Source organism: Sus scrofa, chromosome 8 (assembly GCF_054392235.1).
Source record: "Sus scrofa isolate SSC_HxYL_T2T_F1_AM1 chromosome 8, Sscrofa_HxYL_maternal_Yorkshire_Landrace_v2.0, whole genome shotgun sequence".
In the NCBI taxonomy this organism is placed as follows: domain Eukaryota; kingdom Metazoa; phylum Chordata; class Mammalia; order Artiodactyla; family Suidae; genus Sus; species Sus scrofa.
Genome location: NC_139390.1, coordinates 84596652 through 84620178, shown reverse-complemented (window position 1 = coordinate 84620178; position 23527 = coordinate 84596652). Strand labels below are relative to the sequence as shown.

General features: G+C 34.7%; 1 protein-coding gene across 7 annotated transcripts in view; it reads right to left on the bottom strand.

Moving 5' to 3' along the window:
• LRBA (LPS responsive beige-like anchor protein) overlaps positions 1-23527 on the bottom strand; it is a 712651-nt gene that overhangs the window by 513653 nt on the left and 175471 nt on the right. For all 7 annotated transcript variants that reach the window (XR_014812812.1, XR_014812814.1, XR_014812813.1 and 4 more), the window contains exons 31-33: positions 18906-19039; positions 5194-5272; positions 3275-3408 (exon numbers count right to left, since the gene is read on the bottom strand). Coding sequence is in view for 4 of the 7 variants with exons in the window: in XM_021100637.2 (XP_020956296.1) it covers positions 3275-3408; positions 5194-5272; positions 18906-19039 (347 nt within the window). In the remaining 3 variants the exon portion in view is untranslated. The remainder of the gene's footprint in view (positions 1-3274; positions 3409-5193; positions 5273-18905; positions 19040-23527) is intronic.

The window sequence follows — 23527 nt, the reverse complement described above, 5'->3', positions numbered from 1 at the left end:
TCTCTGAGACTCTCTTCATTTGTTTTCAATCTTTTTTCTCTTTTTCGTTCTGCATCCATAATTTCCATTAATCTGTCCTCCACCTCGCTTATTCGTTCTTCTGCCTCGTATATTCTGCTGTTAGCTGCTTCTAGTGAATTTTTTATTTCAGTTATTGTATTTCGCATCTCTTCTTGTTTAAGTTTTATATCTTGTATCACTTTGGTCAGTGTTCCCTGTAAGTTATCCATCTTTGCCTCCAGTTTATTTCCAATGTCTTGCATCATCTTCCACATCAACAGTCTAAAGTCTTTTTCCTGGAGGCTGAGAATCTCCTCATCACTTAGCTGTTTTTCTGGGGTTTTTCCTTTCTCCCTCATCTGAGTTATAGTTCTCTGTCTTTTCATTTTTATAGGTTTTTGGTGTGGTGACCTTTTTACAGATAATAGTGTTGTAGCCTTTCTTACTTCTAATGTCTGTCCCCCTTTGGCTGAAGTCAGTATCTTGTTTGCTATTTTTATGAACACATTCCAATGACTGTTCAAGTTTATAGATGAGCAGTAGAGCATCATCTTTTTATCGTTTTAACAGAATTTCCCAGAAAGAATTTGACTCTAAAATAAATTTTGTTCAAAGATCTAGAATTGGCATTTTTTCTGTGTCTGATTGTGTGTCTGATTGTTTGTGTGTGTGTGTCTTTTTAGGGCCGTACCTGCAGCATATGCAGGTTCCCAGGCTAGGGGTCTAATCAGAGGATCTGTAGCTGCCAGCCTACACCACAGCCACAGCAACACAAGATCCGAGCAGCGTCTGGGACCTACACCACTGCTCATGGCAACACTGGCTCCTTAACCCACTGAACGAGGCCAGGGATCTAACCTGCAAACTCATGGTTCCTAGTGGGATTCATTTCCACTGTGCCATGACGGGAACTCCTAGAATTGGCAAATCTAATACTTCTGTGTATCTAAAATGATCCTATTTTGCTGGATCTTTTATCAAATTCAAAGAACTAAACAACAAAAATGTTTTGCTACACTGAGAGACTATAATGAATACATTTATTTCACTGTTACAAAATGAAATATAGTTAAACTGTCACACCACTTTAAAAGAATATATGTTTGATATGTGAACTGTAAATTAGGGTGAAGTCCTTTGATTTATCAATTCATTTCCTTTCAAATTTTATTACTTCATTAGGTCAAATAGTCCTTGGCTAAATAATTATATCCCTTAGCAGGTAAGATAAATTTCTACCCCAAACTTAGTTCAATATTTAAAATATTTTTTTGGTCTTTTTTTTTTTTTCCCTTTTCTAGGGCCACACCCACAGCATATGGAGGTTCCCAGGCTAGGGGCCTAATCGGAGCTGTAGCGGCAGGCCTACACCAGAGCCACCACAACACGGGATCAACGCCATGTCTGCGACCTACACCACAGCCCATGCCAACTCTGGATCCTTAACCCACTGGGTGAGGCCAGGGGTCGAACCCACAACCTCATGGTTCCTAGTTGAATTCGCTAACCACTGCACCATGATGGGAACTCCTCAATATTTTAAAATCTGAACTTTTTTCCAAGTAAATTCAATGATACATTCTGACTATATGAAAATGATAACAATCATTACCAACTCCATATACATCTACAGCAGAGATGATAATGAAATTATTGTTTTACCTGACAATTGCTACTTATAGATAGATGTTTTCTTTTTTCTTTCTTTCTTTTTTTTTTGTTTGTTTGTTTTATGGCAGCATCTGCCACATATGAAAATTCCCAGGCCAGGGATCGAATCAGGGCTGCAGCTTCCAGCCTACGCCACAGCCACAGCAGCACCAGATCTAAGCCCCATCTGCAGCCGCATCTGCTAAAGCTTGCATTAACGCCAGATTCTTAACCCACTGAGTGAGACCAGGGATGATAACCGCATCCTCAGGAAGACTACGCTGGGTCCTTAACCCACTGAGCCACAATGGGAAATCCCTACTTATAGACAGATATTTTAAGGATCAAATAAAATGCTGATATTCCATAGTTAACACTCAGATACCTTAAACTATTAACCTACCTATACATTGCATTAAATTATTTACCTACCTATACATTGCATTAAACTATTAACCTACCTATACATTGTATTACCATTATATCCTTACTTCTATAAAAAGAGGGGCTTTTTTCACAAGTTTTAAGAAATCCCTTAGGAGATCACCTAGTGACTAATACTCAACAAAAAATCATGATCACTAAAACTATAAGTTAATATTTAAAGACACTAATGTACAGATAACTGTGCTTTCCCATGATTTTTCAGCTTTAGGCCAATATGTGTCTTATCTTTAAACCATTAAACATGGATACAGACAAGCCAGGTTTAGCCAACTTCCAGTCCAAACACATTTGAATGAAAACATCAATTTGACATTATCACTGATGAAAGTCCTCTAGCTTCTTCATTAAAAATTCTAGCTACGAGAAAGAGTATTGGTATTTTGAAGTCAGCTGGTCATGCTGTTAGATAGAACTAATTATTTGAAAAGTTGATGTCTCTTGAACTGATTTCTGTTGTATGAGGAAATTTAGTTAAGTCTACTTTCACATGCTTAAGTTAATTAACCTCTTTAATATTAGAAGACATTTACTATTTGACAAGTGCTCCATGGAAAAAACCCCTCCATCTGGGAACCCCTCCATCTATTCCATCAATAGCATGGTTCCCAATCACTCAGCAACTCTAACCCAATCTCCAAGAAGAATATGTAGAAAAGATCCAGTTATCTATGTACTAATAGCCAAGACAGAGTAAAATACTACTGTTATTTCTACTTACTTGTAAAATATAATTCCACTAATAAAGACTAATAAGACATTCCTCATTTTCCTAACATCTGGCAATACAGTGTTGTTTATATAGACCTTAAATTTATAAAAACACTCAGGTAAATATTAATTACTGTAACACTTGTCTCTCCATTTCCCAATTCTCATAGTTAATTTTAATGTAATAAAAATATCTTGGTTCTTTGGTTCGATACATTATTTTTTAATTCCCCAAAACACACAGTAATAAATCTACACACAAATCTATTCCAAATCACTAATAAAAAACCTTGAACAGATAAGAAAGAATATCAGATGTGTTTATTCTTTAAAAGATATATACAAACTGTAAGAGAAGCCTTGTTAAAGGTTGAAAACAAACAATAAAACCTCATGCATCTCTTATTATTCATTTAAGTTCTTAACCCTCAAATTTAAATATACATACTAAGAAAGAAAAACCACTTACTTGTTCCTTCTATAAGCAGTTCTTGTCCATGACTACCCAAAAGTGTCCGAGAAAGAAAAGGTGCAAAATCTACAAATATCTCTCTCAGAAGAGGAGCTGCCTTTTCCAAAGCATGTTCGAGCCTCTCTGTAATACTAATGGAAAGATATTAAGTTACCTGTACTCTTCATTAGTATTTACCAACTTTCTAGTTTTTCAAACAAATTTCCATAGAAATGTAAAATTATGTGAAAATTTAAAAATTACCTAAAGACTCATTATTGCTACACACACCATTCCTTCTGCCTGGAACATCCTTTTTTATTCTGCTCTGTATGGCCAGCCCTAGCCCTCATAGCCAACCTACGAGGTTAACAACCACCCCAAGCATCAGGTCTTATTTGAAGTCTTAACTGGCCAGTAGAAAGCACTTGATTTTAGCCCCATTACAACCTAAACAAACGATATCAATCCTTTATCAAATTTTCTATTGACCACTAAATCATGAGCACTTGCAGATGAGGAACTATGCCTTCATTTCTAAGTTCTCAGCTGCAGCATATATTACAAACTCAATAAATGTTTATAAGCTGAAAGAATTAGTTTATATTCTCTTTCATTGACATTAATCTCTAAAAATTTCTAATGCAACCTGAACAACTTTCATTTGCAAATAGCATACTTCACTGGCACGCTTATAATCTCAATTTACACAACACTGTCTTTGTGACTATATGTACATATATTCATACATATATGTATACACACATAAGCACATATGTATATACACACACAGCTGTCCCTTAGTTTCCACAGGAGAATGGTTCCAAGACATCCCACAGGTACCAAAATCTGGGGATGTTCAACTCCCTTATATAAAATGATGTAGATTTTACATATAATCTATGCACATCCTCCTGTATATTTTACATCAGATCTAGATTACTTATAACATCTAACAAAATGTAAATGTTATATAAATGCTACAGAAATAGTTGACAATGTGAGGCAAATTCAAGTTTTGCTTTTGAGAGCTTTCTGGAATTTTAAAAAATATTTTCAATCTGTAGTTGGTTGGATCCATATCTAACTATATACATATATATTTAATGAGTTTAAAAATGCAAGTTCACTGCATTTCAGGATATACAGTTTCTAACTCATAAACCAGACATATACAAACAGCCACTACTTACTTACTATTTATACAAGGAGTACCTCCTATTCATTCATGCTACTAACAAGAGATGCTACTGAAACTATCAACTGGTAAGCTGCTGGAAATTTCTGCAGTCAATAACCATTTCTACTGAGGTACTATCCATAATACTTTATATCATGGAGCCTCTTATCCCGATAATATCACAAATGCAAGCCTACCATTGTAGCACCCTGGTGCCTTCATTTGTAAAATGTTATGCATTTTCCAACTGTGGTAAGGAAAATCTTGATCGGAACTCTGGCCACAATGGCCCTAGTGGTCGAATATATTCATAGCATTCTGAATTAGAATTTGAATTCCATATTCCCAATTAAACAACATAAATGACAGAAAAAAAAAATCTATCTATAATTCAGAATAAATACGGCTTTGGTTGATTGGCTAAACTTCATATTTTAGCACTTCTAGGAAAGATGAACAACAAATTCCAAATATTCAATCTGCAATCATATGAAACATAAACCATAAACAGCTAATTAACTATTAAATTAAATATTTGCTATGCATGCAGCATTTATTAATCACAGCTACTTCTCTTGAAGCTTTTACATCTCATAATCTTTAAGAAGGAACTTCTAAAATATCCCAAAGACTCTAAATGTCATGGAAGTTTTTTTAAAAAGAAACAAAGTAAACTTTTTTAAAAGTTGCAGCTAGACAGTTTTAAGAGTCATCAAAAGGAGTAAATCTCAAATATTCAAGTTAGCAGCTTGAATACCTCATATTGGAAACTTGGTCTTGTGGAACTGAACCAACTGCTGGAACCGCAGGTAATTTTGCACTAGATGATCTACCACCTATAAAAGGAAAATAACCATTTAAGGAATTTTCTATTTTTAGTTATAAGAATTCAAACAAAAAGATATCTTAATACAAAAATCACAAAAAATACAATGGTGCACTTATACATGCCTATTATAATTCGGATAACATTAAAATCTACCAATTAATAAGGTTTTTCTTGAATCATTTAACATATAAATCATTTAACATATAAATCCCAATTATCACACCAAGCAATCCTTCCATCCATCAGTTGAAGATGCAATAAAAAAGTAAATTCCTTTTTTTTCTTTTTTTTGCTCTGGAAGTTCCCAGGCTTGGGGTCAAATTGGAGCAAATTGCTGCTGGCTTATACCACAGCCACAGCAATGCCAGACCCGAGCCATGTCTGCGACCTACACTGTAGCTCACAGCAACGCCGGATCCTTTAACCCACTGAGCAAGACCAGGAATCAAACCCGAATCCTCATGTATCCTAGTCGGGTTCATTACCACTGAGCCATGAAAGGAACTCCAGAAAAGTAAATTCTGACTCACTGAACTGGGGCCATGATTCCTCCCATTCAACACCAAGTGGCAATATAGAATTTACAAGTAGAAACTTTTTTTTTTTTTTTTTGCTTTTTAGGGCTGCACCCGTAGCATATGGAAGTTCCTAGGCTAGAGGTTGAATCAGAGCTGCAGCTGCCAGCCTACACCACAGCCATGCAGGATCCAAGCCATGTCTGCAACTTATACCACAGCTCACAGCAACACCAGATCCTTAAGCCACTGAGTGAGGTGAGGGATTAAACCCTCATCCTCATGGATACTAGCTGGATTTGCTTCCACTGCGCCACCATGGGAACTGCCAGAAACTATTTTTAATGGAAGCAAAACGTTAATTCCAAATTTAGCTTAATAAAGGCACACCTCTTTACCATGAAAACTGTCCTTATTCAGTCACCAAATAACTTCTGCTCTACTATGAATGCCTGTGAGTCTAGTCCAGCAAACACTATGCAATGGCCACCTGAGAAATCCTGAAATGATTCAAGCAGAACATATACTCCCTCATTTGTGTCTTCACTGTAGTTAGTATATAACCTATTACTACATTTGTCACGTTGTGTCTCAATTGCTTTTTTATATGTCCTTTCCCCTGGTCTACTAATCTTTTTGAAAACAGAGATGTCATCTTTTTCATCTATCTAGCACCTAGACAAACTAGCACAATTAGAAGGTCCTTGATTTTCGTTAACTGCAGGAATCGTTCCCTTAATCATTCTCATCTCATATTTTAGTAAGTCAATCTCCCAACCTGGTATATACACCCGTCTTGATTTCCTACAATTTTATGTCCCTATCTGTGTTCAAATTACTATGTAAAATAATTTTAATTTCCACCATGTGATCTGATTTTACTGTCTGATGAACTCTCCCAGACACCCTTAAATACTCTTATATATCTACACTGTTGAATGGCCAACTGACCTTGTTGTAGTACAAAATGTTCAAACTATCTGGTCCTATGCAAGAGCTATCTTCTTTATGTTTTCAACAAATAAATATGCTTATAAATTTTACTTGGTAAGAGAAAAATAATCACCAGAAAATTAACTCTGATACAAAGAATGGACAGGTACAGAAACTACACACATTGTGAAAAATCTTGAAAAAGTCTAGGAGACTAACTTGGAGAATAATTTACTGGGGCTTGAAGAGGTCTAACAAGCTCACAAAAGTCAGGGGAAAATAAAGCTCCCATTCAGAATCAGGATATATGGCATAGAAAAGCATTCAATTTAAGCTACAATTAGGACCTGAAGAAAGAGAAGAGCCATTTTCTTTCTAAGGCCAAAATTAGGGAGAAGGAAGAAAAGAATAGACTCACACACACAGTTTATCAACTGCCCCTGTATGAAATGGGGACCATAAGAAATCACTAGAATCCAACTGGAATGGTATCCTAAAAACCTGGAAAGCACAGGTACAGGAGATGAGCACATCTTTGCAGCTGCAAACCAGGAAGTAAAGTTTCAGTTTCTAAAAGCAGTGTCCTAAAAGGGCACCAAATCAGTATTAGGGCAGACTGAAACCCCATCACAACTAGAGAGGGAAAGACCAAGAAAGGCAGCAAACACATTTAAGCAAAAGAAACAAAGAATAAGCAAAGCTTATAAAGGAGGGAAGAGGGGCTCAAAGGATCCTGGAATCTATCAGGGTGCACCATCAGACCTCTGATGCTTTTGATCTATTCTTAAAACCATAGGCAAGTGTATGCTGGAAACACCTAAAAGAGACAAAGTGATGTGGACAGAAAGATAGATAAAAGAGAAAGAGAAGAAGAAATGTTCATCTAAGGATGCAGAAAGACAGATGGTAGAAACAGATGAGAAAATAGAAAAGCAGCCTCTCTGACATCGGGGAGCTGGCCCTGTAACATCGACCATGTCCTGGTGTTGTGATGAGCTGGCTCAGAACCCATAGCCAGGACCTGGTGTTCTCTTATCAAATATCAACAATTTCATTTAAACATCAGCATCAGATAAAACTATGCCTGGACCATGATGAATCAACATAAAATACTGCCACTCTGTAATCATGTCCCAAGAGACAAAACATGAGCTCTGGCCAAATAACAAAGATGGTCAAACATTCCAAATCCTAACATGAACGACTTCTGTTTCATTGCAAATTACAGCGTTAGGGTCAATCAAGTCTTCCATGTTTCTAGAGAAGATTTATTAGGATATCTAATCATAGAATTATCCATGATTCCTGAGGGCATCCCATTCAGAAGAAAGGCCCACTTCCTTAATCTCTCCTCAAAATCACCTAATACAAGCGAAAATCCTATGTTGTTTCTAACGCTGTATTCCTGAGGTCCCCAAAGTTTCCTCATTGCATGAATTCTCTCTCACTTAAGTAATGTATTCGACCAAAGGTTTATTGCTGGAGCTTTGGTTGGAGGACACTGACAGAGACTTTAGACGAAGTCAGGCAGAGAAAGAGAGCCATCATGGACTTATTTCAAATAGCCAGAATTTGGACTTCCCATCAAGGCACAATGGAAACAAATCTGACTAGGAACCATGAGGTTGCAGGTTCGTTCCCAGGGCTCGCTCAGTGGGTTAAGGATCCAGCGTTGCCGTGAGCTGTGGTGTAGGTCAGAGATGCAGCTCGGATTTGGCAATGCTGTGGCTCTGGTGTAGGCCAGCGGCAACAGCTTCAATTAGACCCCTAACCTGGGAACCTCCATATGCTGCAGGTGCGGCCCTAAAAAGACAAAAGACAAATAAATAAATAAATAACCAGAATTTAAGAAATCTCTGGAGTTCCCTTGTGGTGCAATTAAGTATCCAGCACTGTCACTGCAGTGGCTCAGGTTACTGCTTTGGCAAGGGTTTCATCCCTGCCCTGGGAACTTACACACACCAAGGGTGTGGCAAAAAAAAAAAAAAAAAAAAAAAAGAAAGGAAAAAAAAAAAAAACAAGAAGGAAAGAAATCTTTAAGTAAGAATTAACGCCCATGACAACCTATTTCATCGTGGTATGATGCACCTTTTCTCCACATGGTAACATCCTCAAATCAATGCATTTTACAAAAGCATCTTAACAACTGTAGTCAACCAGAAGTTAAGAACTAATTGTGAAAAAATACAGTGCATAAAGCCAAGAAAACAACAGAATCAGATCTGAAATTTGGTAAATGACTAAAGAAGGAGGAATTATGTAGCTCTTTGAAATTTTTATTTTGCCAATCTATAACCTCATCATCACATAAACTAGAGGAAAACGGTTGAATAATCTAAACTTATTGTCTGAGTACAGGCACACCTCAGAGATATTTGGGGTTTGGTTGCAGACCATGGCAATAAAGCAAATATTACAAAAAAGCAAGGCACATCAATGTTTTGGTTTCCCAGTGTATACAAAATTTATGCTACATTATTGTATAGTCTATAAATTGTGCAACAGTATTATGTCAAAAAATGTATATACCTTCATTTAAGAATACTTTATTACTAAACAATGCTAACCACCATCTGACAACAGAGGCTTGCCACAAACCTTCAATTTGTTAAAATAAAATTCCCTATCTGCAAAGTGCAATAAAGTGAAACATAATAATTGCGGCTTTTTACAAACTGTGCTTTTTCCAAATTGAAGATCTGTGGCAACCCTGCTATCAGGAGAACTTTTCCAACAGCCTTTGCTCACTTCATGTCTCTGCATCACATTTTGGTGATTCTCACAATATTTCAAACATTTTCATTATTATACTTGTTATGGTGATCTGTGACCAGTGATCTTTGATGTTACTATAGCAAAAACATTGTGACTCCCTGAAGGCTCAGATGATCACTAGCATTTTTTTAGTAATAAGGTATTTTTAATTAGGATATGTACAAGATATTTTTAGACATCATGCTTTGTACACTTAACAGTCTACAGTACAGTGTAAACAACTTTTATATCCACTGGAAAACCAAAAAATTCATGTGACTCACTTTACTGTGGTAGTCTGGTACCAAACCCACACATACGTGTAGTCCCTAGGTCTCGAGGACCTGTGGGCAGCAATACTCTAAAACCTAATGTCCAAATCTTAGCTTCTAAATACTATTCTCCACTAAATAAATAAGCTGGTTCAATATCTGAGGAAGAAAAGTACAAAAGGAGCTTGAAACATCTAGTTTTGTTTTTTAGAAAGTGAGGAAATGTCCAAGGAATGACAGGGTACATTACAATGGCAGAGAAGCCCACTTGAAGGGACTCCCACGGACCAAAATGGAGACAATTTGAGCATCAAAATTAATGACAGTAACTGATTATAATATATTCAATAAAATAGGAAACCATGAGGCCAAACAGATAGGATAAATTAACACTCTAGGGAAGAGGATAGTTAAATAATTTAAAAGTACCTCTTCACAAAACACGTATGAATTAATAACTTCACAAATAAATTTGGCAGTTATACTTCAATCAAATGATGAAAGTGGTCACATCAGCATTTGAACAAATTAAAATTGGGTATCATGTGATTGGTGAGCTTCTTTCCTTCTCTGTCTGTTCCATAATATTCCTAGCAAAGAAATATAACCTGCTTCCAATCATGAGGAAATATCAGACCAAACCAAATTCAGGGATAGTCATTTAAGTTGCTTCCAATTTTTTTTACAATGAATTTGGGCTTAATAGATGCAAACTATTGTCTTTGGAATGGATAAGCTTTGAGATCCTTCTGTATAGCACCGAAAACCGTACCTAGTCACTTATGAAGCATGATGGAGGATAATGTGAGAAAAAGAATGTATATATATATATGTATGTATAACTGGGTCATTTCGCTGTACAGTAGAAAATTGACAGAACATTGTAAACCAGCTATAATGGGAAAAACAAAAATCATTTAAAATAAAAAAAACAATGTTTTGTATATGTTTATAAATCTATATGCATTCCCTTATATCCTTGAAGAAACTTCCTTATAGTCAATAGATGCACACTTAAAATGCTGACACATATTGCTAAATTGCCCTGAGGAAAGAAAAAACAATCTACATGTTTTGATTACTGGTAAAATTGAATATATTTTCCCAATTTACTGGAAATAAAACAAAACAGGAAACATAAATGACTGCTCTGACCTTTTGAGTATTGTTATTGGACTCTTTATCATCTGCAATTATTCATTATAGATAATTAATGACATTTAGCTTTTGTCATTCATTATAAATTCTTTCTAAGTTTGTAGTGATTTTTTGCCATAGAAAATTCTATAATCCTTCATTTAAACCATCTATACCAGTGTGATACAGAAAATAGGAAGACCACTGACATTTCAACAGAGCTGTTAGATTTAAATTAAAAAACATAAAGCGCCTAGATTCTCCAATGTTACTTTCCCACATTTATGCAAAGGCACTACAGAAAAAAGTCTAGAGTGCTTCCAAGTGATTCTACTATACATGTGTGATTCATGCTAGCCATTTTCAGCATAGCCTCTGTTTATATAGTACCTATTAAATTCCCATAATAAATATAAAAAGTTCTTCCACTCATCTCAACCTGAAACCTATTTCTCTTCCTGCTTTCAAAAAGAAACACCAGGTCAGCCAAGACCAGAGCCTTTCTCTTCCACATCCAAGAAAACCTTACTAACATCTCAAGCTACACCTTAACCATCAAACTCTCACTTAATTTCCATCACCATTTTTTTTTGCCAGAAAAGGTGTTCTACACTAGCAGAAAACACTTCCTCATAAGCCATCCACACAACCAAACCATTTTTAAACAGAATCCTATCAGGCCAGTTTTGTTTTGTTGTTTTGTTTTTTTATAACAACTACCCTTAAGGGTTTATATGATTAAAATGTTTTCAGGGGAGTTCCCGTTGTGGCGAAGTGGTTAACGAATCCAACTAGGAACCATGAGGTTGTGGGTTCGATCCCTGGCCTTGCTCAGTGGGTTAAGGATCCAGCGTTGCCGTGAGCTGTGGTGTAGGTTGCAGACGCGGCTCGGATCCCGCGTTGCTCTGGCTGTGTGTGTGTGCGTAGGCTGGCGGCTGCAGCTCTGATTAGACCCCTAGCCTGGGAATCTCCATATGCCATGGGAGCAGGAGCGGCCCTAGAAAAGGCAAAAAGACAAAAAAATAAATAAATAAATAAATAAAATGTTTTGGGAAATCAGTAAGGGCTCTGCCACTTACCAGCTGTGTGACCTTGGGCAAAGTTACTTAAGCTCTCTGTCTTCCCATGATAAAATTAGCAGTGATACCTACTTCAAAGTATTATTTGAGGATTGAAGTACTTAGAGCATGCACCAGAGTAAACACCTAATGAATAATAATAGCTACCCTCCCTACTCTTCCCCTCTATGATTGCTTTTTAAAATATTTTAAAGTTATATTTCCAGTTAGCCTGTACCTCTGGCTGAAAACACACCGGAATTCTTCAACAATTTTTCATGTAACATTAAAAACATGTAACTTAAATGAGACGACGCTTAATATACAGTACCTTTTTAAAAATTTACCATAAAAACTTAAGAAAGAAACTAAAGGTAAATTTCTCCAAAAACTCTAGAAACCAATCCCAGACTTAACTGTTACAAGAAGTGAATTTCCAACAGTTTCATTTATCAGATTAGTATAAAATAATACAATCTAGTATTTACCGAACAATTTGGTAAATCTAGCCACTGCCCTCTACAGCCTGTCGCTGCCTCACACCACTCCCACAATTTCCTCAGGCTCATTTTAATTTCATCTGGGCACTTTTATTCAACTTGCTCTTTTAACTAAGGCAAAGTTAATTCTGGGTATGGATCAACAAAGCGAGTCTCTAATCAGGGGTTTTGTAGCTTTAACTCAGTAAGAAACAGCAAAGATCTGGGACGACTTTGATATTCCCTGGACCATGCCTGGTCTTTAGGCAGAATTTGATCAATAATCAGCAGGACTGATTACAGGTCTCAGCCAAACAGAAGGATCTGGAAATCTGGACTACTTGATCCCCTACAGGCTCCTTGGGAGAGAGAGCACTGCAGCAATCTTCTTCCATGGTTAACCTCTGGGTAATTACCAAACCTGCTTCTTAGAGTGGGCACATTCCTACAGCAAGATGAATCTCTCTTTTCCACAAACACATTTCCTTCCCTTTCCACTGATAGTTACACTTGACTTTTTTTAAAACTGGGATTATTGTCTCTTGCTGAACTTCCCCCCATCCTCACCATCCTGCCCAAGCAAGAGCTAACGGAACATAAAAACTCTAACTGAATGGAATCTTGCCTAACCCATAAAGATTAATTTTAAAATGAAGTTGACTATACATGTTTTTCATACTGACAATTTTTAAAAGTACACATATCAATTTCATTTCACAATAAAAAGGTTTCCATTTTTGCATTTTTCACAATGCAATTTCAAAACAGAGGGCAAGACATGGCGAAATCACAAATTTTTTCACTCTTCAGGATCTGGCATTTCCAGATCCAATCCTTCTATTCCTGCACAACATTCAGTGAGGTTGAGACCAAATAGCATTATTACACTCAGTTAATGACACTTGCAATTTTCTAAATTCTTAACTGTAATAAGATCACTGAAGCATGGCTGCCCACTGATTTCTATTACCAGTGGTTAATGAAATATTTCTTAGCTTTATTTTCTTTTTTGGTGGTAATTTTTAAAGACCATCTTTATTTAGAGTATATCAGACATTTTCTCTAAAAGGACTAATTGGTAGTTTTTCTTGAGCTTTTCTAAAGTTGACAGAAAGGAACACATAAGGTCCTACCTACTTGAAAAGAAAGAAGTAATAAATCTGAAGAAAATGTTTATATAAGGCTTTAGACAGTAGTTTGAAACAAAATTATCTTTTACTGTGCAAACTGACTCTAATTTTAATGAAGTAAAATATATGTATCAAAAGTTTGAAAAAGACAAGGAGCATGCGTGGCTCTCAATAATAAAACTACAACAAAAATGCTTTCCTGACACTACCCTAGAAGTAATGCCCATTTTCACCTAAAAAAGACTATAGCAGAAAGGGTTTTTGTTGTTGTTTGTTTGTTAGAAATCACAAGAAGACACTTTACCAACAAAGTGAAGCAACTAGCTATTGTTTTAAGGGGAGAAAAAGAGTCATGAAAAAATAAACTAAACATATCAGTAATTTCACACCAGGTTGTCCTTCATTCCTACAAGAAAGAAAAATGTAACTTCCAAATATATTCTGCATTTTTCAACTCAGATTTAAAAAAAAACAAATTTATGATAAATTTATTTTTAACTAATTTTACATTCAATATTTTCAACAAGTGACCACTCATATGCAAAGTTGGAAGCCACTTCCAACATGTGGAATGATACTAACTTATCTTTTCCTTATCCTTGCACTGATAAACTGGCTCCTTCAAACTGACAGTTTTCCAGACATTCAAAAGAACAAAAAGGAAAGTGTAAATAGATCATCTGTCTAGCATCTATTCAGGGAATAGCCAATTGTTTATTCAAGGTCCCTAAGGGTTTAAATAAATAATGTCCTTTGCAATAAAGTATCATTAAAACAAATGCCAATATTTAGTCCCTAAATACTGTATTGCTCAATTGCCCTCTCTCTCCCTCCCCACCCATTCCAGACTAGGTCAGGCAGGGACAATCTATATGCCTAGTTAAAACTCTTCGTTAAATAAAAGAAATGTATATTGAATAAGTAAAGATAAGCCTCCTGGGTCAAATATTATATAAAACAAAGAATCAAATATTTTCCTTTGATATGAAAAACAAACACACTAATTTATAGTATGAATAGCTCTGATAAACAGAAAGCCTAATATTCTAGTAAGCAGCATAATTATTAAATTCTGCAAATTAGCAAACACCCAGCACATAAATTTACTTAAGAATAGTCTTGGGTTAGCTTGATTTTAATCACTTATCCTTTGTAATCAAACATATTTGAAAAACACCCCAACATATTTGAAAAAAGAGTAATAGCATCATAAAACATATCATACTCTGGGCAATTAAACCTCTACTGATGAGTAACGTTAAAATTTATATTTTAATATGTTTACTAAAAACTCTCTTTTCTCTTTTAGTTTTCTTTATAAATATACATACTGTTCTGTGATGAATCTTTTATCACTTATTATGAAAGATGTGCCATTATTATAAGACTATCCTTTTTTGCTAATAAAATGCTACAGAAGCAAAGAAACATTATTCCTTTGTATGATAGTTAAAATCTGTCTACTGACCATAGTTTTTTTTAACCACAGTTTTAATAATATACAGTTTTAAAATGCATATACAAATCCTTTATTTTTTCACAAAACTATAAAATGACTTGGTTGTTACTGTTTTGACAAAAGAATCTTTGACCTCCCGTAAGCTGACAAGCTCTAATTCTTTTTCTGGGATCCAGTCTCAGTTTCTCTTTAATTGTGCCACATATAAGACATAGAAATCTCATTTTTATATCAAAACTTCCAAATAGTTTAAATGTTTTTGCTACAAAACTCATATTTTATGTTTTTTATTCACATGGTATCTTCCAAGGAAATTCTCATTTTTGTTAATATAATGTGTACTAACAAGTATATTTTTAAATAAGGAGTCATCTGGTACTGAATACAAACAGTTCACTTTTTGTTGCTGACTTAGTATAAAATTCAGAACTGAATTCATCCCAAGGCACAAAGGCTTATGGTCCACATGGATGGATATTAACTGTACTTTCATTAAAAAAAAAAAATTCCAAGATCAAACCAAGACTAACCCCTAACTTACACAGATCTGCAAGAATAAACTGGCCACCTTAGCATGTAATTACAATAACAATTCATTCATAAATCATTTTTCCCAAATCCTGCTTGAACCAGAAGAAGGAAAATAAGCTTCAACATACTGTATACAGACTTTTTTTTTAATATCAAATAATTTAAATTTAGACATCTATCAAAAAGAAAACAAAAATCAGTTACAAAAATTGATGGTTGGAGTTCTCTGGCCACACAGCAGGTTAAGGATCTGATGTCGTCACTGCTGTGGCCCGAGTTTGATCCCTGGCCCTGGAACTTCTGTATGCCATGAGCATGGACAAAACACACACACACACAAACACACACACACACATTGTGGGGTTTGGATTCCAGGTGAAAAGAGAACAGACTACAAAGGCAAGCATGGTAGGCAAAAGCATGAAAAATGGGGCTGCAGAAGATAAGAAATCAGATGACCAAAAACACTCAATTGGGTGAGATTTCTTAACAAGGCAGTAATGCTCATGGCAGCAATCAATGGAATGGAATGAAACTAATAAACTAAAACAGAGACAACAGTAGCACAGTGACAGAGGAAGAGGAAAGGAAAAGTCAGGAATGGGAATCAAAACAAGTGACAAAAAGAAAGATCATCATCACTAAGCCAACTTCGAATGACCTAAAAAGGAATGAATTTTTTTTTTAAATAAAGGGAACTAGAGAGGAAAAGAACTAAAAATACTAGCTCAAAACGCAAAAAACTGGGAACTACTTGAGAAACATTACCATCACAAATTATACAAAATTTAAATAAGAGGGAGGAAAAAGGTACATTATGGGCTGGAGTCATGGTCTGTGGGGGTTTACCAATAAATACAATAGTCCTCAAAATAGCAAATTATTTTGTAATTCTGCATATGGTTTCTCAGGGTGAGTATTTTATGCTATAATGGATTTACTGAAAAATATACAATAGCTTCAGAAAGAAATTTATTATCCTGTTTTATATCAAATATTGCCTATATGTTAGCCTTTAGGTTTCTTATCCCTTCTGAAGGCTGTATAAATTTTGAAAAATATATTTAAAAGCAATCAGAGGATTCTATTTACTTTGTCCCATAAACTGAAATTAAAGGGCAGTGTATTCAAAACTTATTTCAATAATACTTTACTCCGTATATTATGAACCTCTGAATTTACTATATATGTTCTGGGAAGTTATTAGGAATTCACTATCACTGAATTAAAAAATATTAGTAACTTCTGTATTTTTCCAAACAGGGGCTAGTCTAGAAAAATCATGGTGAATTTCCTTTTGTAAGGGCTTTGGATGGGAGTGGAAGAACAGAAATTTCTAGAAGAAGCCCAAAGTAAGATTACCAAATTGCCTCTTCTCCAAAGTAAAGAAAAAAGAAAAAAGAAAAAAGAAAAAAAAGCATCAAGAGTACAATGAACAATAAGGAAGAAGGAAAATCTGCTAGAGTTCTGCACTTGTTCTCCTTTATACTTTCTCACCAAGAGAATGAATGAAGAAAAATATGTAACAAATATACCACACTATTGCAAGATGCTAATACCAGAGGAATGCAGAAGGAGTGAGGTTGAGAGGGTATATGAGAACTCTCTACTTCTCACTGAATTTTTCCATAACCTAAAACTGATTTAAAAAATAAGGTCTTTTAATTTAAAAAAAATGCTTTAATAAAATAAAAACCACGGTAGTACAAAACTATCTACTATCACAGCAGCTTTTGGTTTCTCTGCAGAAATTTTTCTTCAACAACTATTTTTTTCTAGGATTAAAATAATACGAGGAATTACCACTGTGGTGCAAGGAGATGGGTGGTGTCTCTGGAGCACTGGGATACAGGTTCAATCCCTGGCCCAGAATCATCATTAAGGTGGGTTAAGGATTTGGCATTCCCACAGCTGTGGTGTAGGTTGCAACTATGGCTTGGATCTGATCCCTGGCCTGGGCATTCCATATGCCATGGGGCAGCCAAAAAAGAAAAAAAAATACAAGAGTACAGAAAATTTTCTGAAAAATAAACTAAAATTAAAAATTTTTAAAGCAAAAGTTTCTAGTAATTTAACCTCATGGAAATAAACAAGTAACTTCAGCGTACATTTCCTAGACTTTTCCATGTATGAAAGGATACACACACTTCACATAGTTATGATTACACGGTACATAAAGTATTGCCTTTTTTTTTTAACTTAACCTACTGTGTTTTTATCATTTAACACTAAGCGATTTGTAGAGAACTAATCACATTTAAAACTTTGAAAAAAAGTTTTCATTAATGCAAGTACAGAATAAAAAAATAGGGAGGACAAAAGAGATAATTAAGAGTCTTTGTTTTGGGAACACATGATATACAGGGAAAGGAAAAATTAAATGTCTCTGACAACTGGCTAGTGGAAACATCAGGTTAGAAGCAAAACTCAGATACATTAGCGTAGGAAATAAAAGCAGAACCATGGACAGGGGGCCAGAGATGTGCCAAAAGACAAAGGAAAAACATTTCTGATCGTAATATAATCCACCTAATCACTCCTTCAAGATTCCTTTTATTTTTCATTAATCTCATTCCAGAGTAAAAAGAATGAATGAATCCTTGGGGGGGGGTAATTTTTTTTTAATTGTTAATTTTTTAATGAAATAACGCACACAGAAAAATACCATGTTAATTTTTTTTAATGAAATAGCACAACACTTAGAAAAATACCACTTGCCTAAAGTCATATCCCCTTTGTCATTTTAATATGACACAGTTTTCAAGTTTACCTGGTATTATCACTAAACTTCCAAGTAACATCTAGGGCTTTAGGACCTTGCACCCAAAAACATTTGATTTGTTTACAAAAATCAAACTGCAGTAGAAGTTAATGAATGTTAAGACTAATGCCAGCATGATGACAGACATCGGCACAGCCTTCCCTTCCCAAGTCTCTAACTCAGACACTATGCAAGAGAAAGCCAGTTACTGAATACTCTATAAATTTTGGGCAATGGATAACCAAATTAAGAGATCAAATGTCACCAAAATTTTCTCATGTAAACCCACTACCTATGCACATCTTCTCAAGTGCAGGTAAAGGAAAAGAGAATTTTAATTAACATGCCATTCATTCATCCACCCAACCAGAAGAATCTCATATGTCATATATTATCACAGTTAAGTGGAGAAAATACTAAAATCCTTGATTTAACCTATTTCATACTACTCAAATTTATTCAGAAAAGTATTAAATAATCAACAACATAATACAAAAGCAGAATAATTTATAACATGCCTAACAAAACTTCTTAATTTTATCAAAACCCCTAAGTTTTCCTTAAATGGGATGGAAAAGCTTTTTTAATGATATCACTGACGACAAACTCACCAGGTGATTCTCGCCCCGCATCTGAGGCTTGGGCTGAATCTACTGAAGAAACCACACTGACAGCATTGGTAGGTATACTTGTAGTAAGCGTGGAAGGTAAGACGGTTGATTTTTTTGTTGCAATGATGACGCTTCTGTAATAAAGAAAGTAAATACATTTTAAAAAATATAGAAAATCACATCAATTTCAAAATTGAAAATAGGAAACCAACTTTTTTCTCTTATCTATTTTGATGTACAATTTAGAATATACTTTCAATAAGAAATCTCTTCAGGGGAGTTTCCGTAGTGGCTCAGTGATTAATGAACCCAACTAGCATCCACGAGGACGTGGGTTCATTCCCTGGCCTCACTCAGTGGGTTACGGATCTGACATTGCCATGAGCTGTGGTGTAGGTCGCAGACGTGGCTCAGATCCCGAGTTGCTGTGGTTCTGGCGTAGGCCGGAGGCTACAGATCTGATTCGACCTCTAGCCTGGGAACCTCCATATGCCGCTGGTGTGGCCCTAAAAAAGACAAAAAGACAAAAAAAAAAAAAAGAAAGAAAGAAAAGAAATCTCTTCAAATGTATTTACATTTATTTATACTTCTTTTTTTTAGAATGGAGACAATATTCTATGAAAATATAATAGTCCATTTCAACATGTAAACCTATATTTATTATATTTTTAAATTTAGGATCATCTTTTATTATCCAACTTAAACAAAATATAATCAAAGGTAGAATATGTAAAAAAGAAATGTGGCATTCAAGTGGAAAAGTAATTAACTTTTTCTTAACCTCAGAAGTGAAGCAGAAAACTCAACACGTTTCTACAAGGACTTTAAGGCATCGCTAAGTTGAAATGATAAAATCTTAGATATCTTATAAGGTAAGAAATGCAGATATTAGGAATTTTGTTAACATGTATACAACTAAAGCTTTACTTTCTAACCCTCAAAGACTTTCTTTGGATAATATTACATAGAAAAAAAAACAATGCATAAGCATAAAATCCAGACATAAAAATATCCAATAATCAAATTTGTTCATCTCTAGGTATTATTCAAACAGTTATTTATGTATACCAATTTCAATTAAAGCGTAATACTTTATACCAAAATAGTAACTAAAAGATCTTATTAGGCATAACTTAAAAGGCATTTTTAATTGAAGTTAGCTCTATAAACATGCAAAAACCCAGTTAATGAGGTAAAGAGGACAGCTGATATATAATGCACTCCCACAGCAGTGCTTACTTTTAATTACCTGGTGTTAACCATAAGCCTTAAGTCTTCAACATTCAATTTATTTAATCACATCTTTTGTTGACAATATTGTAACTGCAAGCTTCAAGTATTCCCTTAACGCCTTTAAAGTATTCAGTTTCTAAATAAAGTTACTTAGATACTTGACACCAATGAATGTATTCAAAAGTGGAAATTATATAATTCCAGTACTTTAAACATATTTTGTTTTTGTGGTTACATCCACAAGAGATAATACAAAGTAAAATAGGTTCTGTTTTACTTCAGTGCCTGTCATGTGACAGAGAACACTGTTGCCAATTAAATCAAGTTCTCTTGTGCTAGGCATGGCTTATTCAATGTACTTGGGTAGCTGGTGTCACATCATTATAAGGGTGACTGCCAATGTTAACTATATACTAAAAAATAGAAGCAACAGCCACCTGAGCCCTCAATCCAAAACCATGTGCTTAAATCACGGGAGCTTATATCAGATGAAGACTATTGACTTTAGGGTGAGTAGATATGACCCCGTGTGTGTGTGTGTGTGTGTGTGTGTGTGTGTGTGTGTGTGTGTGTGTGTACGTGAGAGCACGCGTGCGTGCACACACGTGTGTGTATGTACACATACGTTGGTGGTACATTCAGAAAACAATACAAATGTAATTTATATAATTCCTACTCTAGGTCAAAATTTAAAAGGCTTTTATTCAAGAAAACCCCTAGCTACTTACTTCCTAGCAACCTATTCTGCGGGGAAGGAGGGAGAAAAATATGGAGAATTTACTTTCACATTTGTTCACAAAAGAACTAGCAAGATCTAGTCAACTCATACAATAGGCAAGTACTGATAGGAACAATAGAAATTAATATTTTAAAAGTTTAATTGCTTTTTTTATATTTGAAATTTAAGACATAAAGCCTAACCTATGTACCCACAATCGCACTCTTAAATATTTCCTCGAGATAGCTTAAGGTCACAAAAAAATAGGTATAATAACATAAAGAAAGGCTTTATTTATCAAACTCAAAAAAAAAAAAATAGCCCAGAATCCTTTAAGCAGAAAAATAAATAAAAATATGCTGGTGTGCTTATACAATGGAATAACAGCAATAAAAAGAAACTACTGATAAACATAACATGGATGAATCTTAAAAGCACTGTTGTGTGAAGGAAGCCTCACACAGAAGAATGCAAACTTTGTATTTCCTTAAGATTTGTGCCTTTCAATATATGTACATTTAACCTTAAAAACTGTATTGATCTCTGGTTAGAGATCTGCATGCTGAAATGTTTAAGAGTAAAGTGATCTGATGTCTGCAACTTCAAAATGCATGACAAAAAATAAGACTGACTGATGGACAGAGATGGCAAGATGGAGAATTGCACAAAGAAGCAAACAGTTAAAGGCTAATTGCAGAATCACAATGATAAGTCTCTGGGTGTTCACCGAACCAATCTTTCAACTTCTCTAAATGTTTGAACATTTTCATAATAAAATGTTGGAAAATTGGTAACAACAAAAAATTTACCCAAGATGTCCCATAATTGTGTGCAATCTCTATTTGTGCAAGATGGCACAGTTAATAAAAGACAACAAAAGAACCTGACCTCATTTCTAACAATTGCCATTAATAATGTTTTCAATCATGAATAGAAGCTGTATTTATTGTCCAAGATCTTTCACACATCCTCATTCCTAACACCTCTGAAGTGTGACTTCCTACATGAATTTACATGGAACTAGTGTTCCTGACACATTTCTGCAATCGTCTCTTGTGGTTCTTGAGCTGAACATGTACATCATCTCACAACTCCAATCCTTTGTATGTGCTGTTTCTCTACCAAGATGCCTTCCCCTTAGTCCTTCTTGCCAGCAAACTTTCTTCTCACCTTTCAAAACCTTGCTCAAAGGTAAGCCTCCTCAGACTGCCAAGTCAAAATTCCCAACACACTATTCTTTGAGGTCCTGTATGATCCTGTTATCTAAACTTACATATTATTAACGGTGCCTATGATTAAGCAATGAGACTATGCCAAGAATTATTCCTCGATTTACAAAACAATCCTAACATGCATATTACTTCCATTTTAAAAATTAATAAAGCTGAGAAAGGTAAAGCAATATGCCAAGGTAAACAGCAAAAGTGCCCCACAAGTCCAAGTTTATCTAAATAAGAGCCTCTAATTTGAACTCTTTCCTCATACTCACCTTTAAGTTTTATTGAGATATAACTCATATCTATATCATTTATTCTTTTAAAATGCATGATTAAGTGGTTTTTAGAATGTTCGCAGAGTTGTGCAACCATTACCACATCATTAACATTTAAAAATAATTCTATACTATACTCATCTATAAAAAATGGTAATAAAATATTTCCAAGATATAAAATTATATATATACTACTACTAAAACATAAACTACATCTGCTCACAAATGGAATAAATTGCATTCTTTACACCAGCTAAGTACTTAATACATACAATTTCCAACTTCACTGACTGATTCAAATTATCTCTGAGAAAGTAACATAATAATGCTTTAGCTTTGGGCCATGTAAAAACAAACAAAATTCAGTCACAATGATTCTCTTAAAAGAACATTAAACCATAGGCAGATTTCAGGATATTTTCATTTCCTTTACCAACTGTTTTTACTTTATAAATTATAAAATTTCTGTGTAAAAGTCTAAAATCTTAAACAGAGGGGGCTCTTTCAGCTATCCTATCTATCATGTCTGAAAGTATAAATCTAAACTAGTAAAGCATATGTTACAGTTTTAATAAAATGGAGTCATTCTCATGCTACCCCTTAAGTTTCTAAAGAGATAAATTGAAACCCTTGTGAATATTTAAGAAATAATGAATTTTTACTATCTGCAACCAATTTTAACAAAACGCACTTCAAACATTTTGGCATTAAAAAAGCTGGAAGACAGATATGTCTTTTAGTTATGTAAGCTGCTTTCCAATCCTTCAGTTAAAAATCAAATAATAAAGTATAAAATCTCACAACTATTAAAAAAATAATAATAAAAACCTCACATATTTTGGCTTTTGTTTTTTTCTTTTATACTCACCAACTTTAATGAGTAGTTAGTATTTGTGAGGCACTATGCTAAGGACATATATGAATTACGTTATTTATAACAACCCACAAATTATTTATACTTACAACAGCCCGTTGAGGTAAGTACTATGCATTTTTATCCCCATTTTAAAGATGAGAAAGAAGTAATTTTCCTAAGCCTCCATAAATAGAAAGTGTAAACACTGTCGACATTTTTTTTCCTTGCATGAACTAGGGACACTTTTTTGAAGATATTTTATTTAGTAACAACAGACAGAAAGCAACAAAGTCCTCCAGACCACTAAGGTTCAGAAGTTCCAT